Here is a 5,845-nt window from a genome sequence, read left to right as displayed (position 1 = left end):
ATTCTTGAAAAATACTACTTAGTTAGCATGGTTTGATCACTTAAAATACTACTCTAAATGAACTGATCTCCCTTTTGGGTCATTCAATTTAAAGAGAGCAGAGGAGAGGGCAGCAAATGATCAATGTTTTGCCAAAAATTGATGTCAAATAGATGTGACAATGTCAAAGTGAACTAACTGCCTGGTTCTCCATGCGTGTGAAGATAACGTTGAGCATCTGTGTGAGCGTGGCCTTAGCAGTGGTCTGGTTGATGAGGTTGCGGCTGGCCAGGTAGATGTTATAGCAGGTCCTGACTGTAAGGAGCACTGTGCCCTCATGGATCTCTATGTGGGGGGAGGTGACAGTTGTCAGCAGGGCCTGGACAGAGAAAGAGAGGAGGAAGTCGAGCGTTATCATACAACACATGTTCAGAAGATGCTTCTGCTACACCTGCTGAATCACCACTCCACTTCCCTTCTTATGTTGCACATTAAAGCCACGAATGTTTGGTTCTCATGTTTCTCTACAGTGAACAATTCAGCTGTTTGGGGTCTATTTTAACGTTACAAAAAATGTTGAGCTTTAATTTAAAGAAAATCCTTCTACAAATGTCCACATGACCGATTCATTTACATATTATTTTGTATTCTGATGGGCCACTGACATTCAGGTCTCCTTCAGTGTTGAATGCAATGCAAACAGTAAAGTCATTAATCTATCCGATAAATATTTTGTCAACAGTGATAAAGTGTCCTCTTACAGCAGCGACTCTGGCCTACCTAACAACCAGGATGTGTATTTCATTCACTGAAACGGAACCTCAGTTAGCTGCAGTCATGAGTCATACCTACTGTACAAACACAAGGCAGCTTAACAAGCCAAGAGAAGTGACCAGGAAATGTGAGAGAATGTCATACAAAGCTTACATAAAGTTCACTTCCGAAGACAAGTGTAATGGATTTCAGTCTCTACAAGAAATTAATCGGTTGGACCAATCAACCCCAATTAAAGAACTGGTTAGTGGACAAAAGTGACTTTTGTAACAAAATGTTATTTTAAGCTGAAGTTGTTTGCATAATCCGAGAGATCAAACATTAAATGATGAGCATAAATGGCTGACAGCGTGATGAAGACATACAGAAAGGCATATCAGGCATGTGACTGTATTTAGATGTTCCATATTATATAACCTTTCAAACCTCTTCGCTCAAGAACAGATTTATCATGCAGAAACTGATCTTCCCCACTACTGTTAACTGTGACTGAAAGTCAAACAGTGTGTCAGTCCTCAGTGTTTGGCCTGATTGGATCTTAGATAAACAACAACATTGACAGCAGGACGATCTGAAGGTTGCCAGACGTATGGAGAGGTTCTGGGTATACCTTAATGATCTGTAGCTGCACTCCCTCGTCAGTCTGTGGGCCCTGGAAGCAGTTGCAGATGGTTTCCACCAGCCGGTCGATCAGCCTCTTGCCGGGGGTTCTACTGTCCGGGGCGTTGCCTGTGATGTGGCCATACGCGATCAGTTTCTGTCAGGGAGAAACAGTAAACAGGTTATAGCAGCACAGGTTAGAGCAGTACAGACAGAGTAGTTTAGGGTCTTTATGTTATTCACGGGTCATGTTGTGTATTGAAATGCACAAAATTCACTGCAAATGTTCAGCATTTGTATGTGTGTGTTAGTTAAGGGTTTATTTCAATGGCATTTGTTTGTTTGTTTTGCTAAATTATGAGTGTGTGAATGTGACAGAGAAATTCAAGATGAATGTTTGTGTGCGCACAAGTGTTATTAGGGTTTATGTGATCAAAATTGAGCATTTTGCAAAAGAGCAAAGAGGCACTTTAGCAATTTAGTAGTGCACTTCTGTACTGTTGGGGACTTACAAGACATTTATTAATAAAAGAATTGGCAAAAAGTGAAGGTGCACTCTGAGATATACTGACTTTTAAACTGGGTCCTGCAGCTCAATAGCAACCTTGTTTAAATCGAGGGCCTGTACTACGCCAAGGATATGTTTCCGCTATCTGATTTTGTGTTTATAATATCACTTCCTCAGCAATGTTCAGTGGACTACAAAACTTTACCTGACCTTCCAACACTATAGGGGTGAGTAGACAATGACAATTTCTTTTTTTGACAATGTGAAATTTTCCTTTAATGTATAATAACCAATGTGACTACAAATGGGTGGGTTTAAAGAATGGAGTGTGTGCCTGTGTATACATGGTGAGGTATGTAGGGCCATTGTTCTAGGTGCACATGAGACTTTTGAAACAAGTGGAGCAAGATTTCCACCCCTCCACCACCACCAGTGGCTAATTCAGAAACATTAATACCTGCTGTAAAAAGTCCAAAGTCGTAGAGAAGAAAGCCAATGTGTGTGTGTGTGTGTCAGTGAGTATTAACCTGCAGACAGTCCAAAGAGGTGCTAACTATCCGGGGGGACTTTGACTGACAGGCCAACTCGAAGGGCAGCACATATTTGTCTGCCTCGATGTAGTTGGCTCTGGGTGGGACCACTGTACCATCCCTGGAGGGTGAGAGCAGAGCAAACAGCTGTGTGAACTGGAAACGCCTCAATGACATCAGCCAACACAACACACACTGTTGGCTCATATATGAAAAAAAAAAACACTAAAGGTCCCATTGGAGCTTAATGGTACCTCCTGCAGATGATGTGAATAGATGAAAGTGCAGTGTAAAACATTTAAGTGTACATTTATATCTCATAGTGCAGGATTTTGCCAAATATTTACGCTTTACGTTTAAACCTTACAGCATAATGGCACATGTCAGGATAACATATGCCTATAGCCGCAGCCATATTACCTGAAGCCTCTCTGAAGGGCTGCTGATATACTCTAAAGCAACAGTTATAAAAATGGCAGATCGCCCTAGTCACACATCACAGTGAGCAGCAGGCGTGTACTGCAGACTGCTTCAGGGCACATTCTACCTCAGCTTCTTGCTTAGCATCAAAGAGAAAAGGAAATCCACCACTGTGGAGAGAAGATATGTGCATAAAAATACTTACTTTTGTTTTTCAAGCTCTGCCTTGATTTCATCTGTGAAAGGAGACACAGATTAAATGAGATTAAATGTTACTGAGGTCTGAACTTTGATTGTGTCAGCTAACAGCAGTGTGTCATTTGACTCTAGATCTGAAGGTTACTGGGCCAATCACAAAAATTTGCAGCACAACCTGTTGTTTGTTACTTTGCATCCTTGAACAGGATTTCATCTGTCACTACTCCTTTTACTGGTAATCACATTCAACTGAACAGCTTCTTCCACATTGTTAGTCTTTGTTTTAATCCCCATATAAACATTCCCCTCTGCTCCGCTCCCTACGTTCTCCCCTAAAATTAATTTCCATTTCTTATCTATTTATTTTTTCAAATCACACATTGATCTGTCCAAAGCTGTACACATACTACACACAGCACAGCTAACCAGCTTTGCGGCCTTGGCTACACCGAGAGTAATGGTGTGCATTCCGCCAGATGTGACCCAACAAATTGATTAGATTCACACACAGTGTGGGAGTGAATACTACTAAACTCTGTGCTCACAAACTCTCCACATGACAGGGCGACACAGAGGAAATAAGTTTGTGCAATATTCACCCGAAATGTCACAATCAGTCTTACACTGAATAGATTTTCCATAACGAGGCCTGTGTGACATGTCATTTCATATTATAAACATGTGAGCTTTCTCCATTGTGTATAAATTGGTGCTGGACCAAAATGTATACACGTATTAATAATACTAGTTTATTTTTCTATTCGCCAAGCTGATGTTCAAAACATTAACATTAACAACTCATCCTTCTTTACACTGCAAGTCTAATTAATCGTGGATGCAACAGATGATTCTTAAAATCATGGCATGATAATGGGAAACACTAACTGCACTCATGAATAATGACAGAGTGTCACTGGCTGTCGGGGACAGAGGAGCAGACAAAGTGGCTCAAACGCACTGACCTGTTTGTCAACCTCTCACTGACATTTAGTTCTTGGTATGTAACCCTGTGCCCTCAAAACTACCCTATAGATGCCACAACTTCTTGTCTGCCCATTTCCCAAATCACCTGTATTGAATGGTGCACCTAAGTCGTTTTGGGGAAGAAATTTTATCAAAAAAGCAAAAGATCTTCAGTGACAACAAACTAAATAAAACAACTGTCTGTCTTTCATTATGACTGAATAAACAAACAGACCTTAAAAGGACCACGCAATTTCACGCCGTTTTACTTTGTTTACATGTGGCAGACCCTGCCACTTTTCTATCTTCAAACAGTGTTCTTGCGACCTTATTTTCCTTCAGAGAAGGATAAATACTTGAGTTTGTATTGTAATTTCATGTGTATTGTCTCTGAGGTTGAATGTATCCTCCAAAACGGCATACTGCCCCTTTAAGACTGAGAGGCACCATGCAAATCAAACAGCCTCAACCATTTATGTATGGTTAACACCAGTACACTGTCAGAAAAATCACAATCCTTAAAAGCCTTTGTGCCAGCAACGTATTGTGCTCCTATATTTCAGTTGTCACAACAATGTGAAAGTAGGTGCACACATTGACAGGGCCGTTAGAGCTAAAATAAAAACAGCAATACCACAATCAACAGCCAAGTGTGTGTGTGTGTGTGTGTGTGTGTGTGTGTGTGTGTGTGTAACACTATCCGTGATTGTGTTGAATGGAAAAGCACGGGCGTCAGAGTATCCTGGAGTTAGATAGCCTGTGTGTCTGGGTGCAAAGCAGGACTGGGCTGTCTTGCTGAGTGACAGTGCTACGTACAACACAGGGATTGGTCTGTTTAGCTAGCTAACCTAGCCATAACTAGCTACATATTAGCTTGTTTGACTGCCGGTGTTGACAGTGATGGTGAGGTGGAGGTAGGACGTTAGCATTGTAGAGTATGAAGAAGGTGTCAAAGTGACGCCCACACACATTAGCTAGCGCAACCTGTTAACGTCAACGGACAGCTGAACAGACGAAGGCCATTGAGAAGCTAACGCTAACGTTAGCTAACTGGGTAGCTCCCTCTGTCTGACCAGCCAGGCACGACCGATATGTTTCACTAAGCACGACATGAAGACAAGGCTCGGCAAACCAGTGTCGAAAACAAACCGACTCACCAAGCGCCACCTGACAGGCTTTGCGCAGCTGGCTGTGCTGGCTCCTCTTCACCTCCTTATCCGACAGGATTTTCTCCAGCGCCCGAGACAGAAACATGCTCTTCGTTTTACTGTTTTCTGCCTTTGAAAGCGACTGCTGCTGCTGTGGAGGCCGCTGTTGTTGTTGCTGCATTTCTCGGTCTTGTTGTCGCTGCTCTCTCAGGCCGTCATCGTCGGCCTGGTCCTGCGAATAAGCAGGTGACGAGGGAAGCTAACGAAAGCCAGGCTATCGGTGTCAGTCCAGTTGAGTTGCTACCTCAGCTCAGCGCCGCCATGCTGCTTACACGTCACGTCACGTGATTCTCAGCTGTCTGGGTTTTGACTACGGCACCCTGAGGGGCAGGTAACCTCCCACACGAAGTTAAAGAGTGGCAGCAGTCCATCCATCGTCTGAGGCAGACATTATTGAACACGTCCGAATTAGTAAGTTGTAAAGGTGGCCTAAGGTCCGTTTCAACCGTGCTTATAATACGCGACTGGAGCAACAGTTCTGCGTTTTCACTGCTGTGACAAATCAAGCGCTCCCAAGGAAAAAAGAAATTCCCAGACCGTCCTGCAGATGGCGCTAAAACACCACAATCATATACACCTGTTCAGTTTATATGTTTATGTATGAACCACACTTTATAACGTTTACAGTCACGGCTGTTTCTACACATTGACAGACACCCAGAAAG

General features: G+C 42.7%; 1 protein-coding gene across 1 annotated transcript in view; it reads right to left on the bottom strand.

The window, feature by feature from the left end:
• Positions 1 to 5,301, bottom strand: part of arfgef2 (ADP-ribosylation factor guanine nucleotide-exchange factor 2 (brefeldin A-inhibited)) — a 28,229-nt gene extending 22,928 nt beyond the window's left edge. Inside the window, exons 1-5 of the mRNA XM_030423397.1 lie at positions 5,130 to 5,301; positions 3,017 to 3,047; positions 2,389 to 2,512; positions 1,364 to 1,510; positions 179 to 358 (exon numbers count right to left, since the gene is read on the bottom strand). Of these exons, the coding sequence (XP_030279257.1) occupies positions 179 to 358; positions 1,364 to 1,510; positions 2,389 to 2,512; positions 3,017 to 3,047; positions 5,130 to 5,301 (654 nt within the window). The remainder of the gene's footprint in view (positions 1 to 178; positions 359 to 1,363; positions 1,511 to 2,388; positions 2,513 to 3,016; positions 3,048 to 5,129) is intronic.
• Between the last annotated feature and the right edge of the window lie 544 nt (positions 5,302 to 5,845).

This window comes from Sparus aurata, chromosome 7 (genome assembly GCF_900880675.1).
Source record: "Sparus aurata chromosome 7, fSpaAur1.1, whole genome shotgun sequence".
In the NCBI taxonomy this organism is placed as follows: Eukaryota; Metazoa; Chordata; class Actinopteri; order Spariformes; family Sparidae; genus Sparus; species Sparus aurata.
The sequence above is the reverse complement of the archived record's forward strand: the minus strand, read 5'-3'. Positions and strand labels throughout refer to the sequence as shown.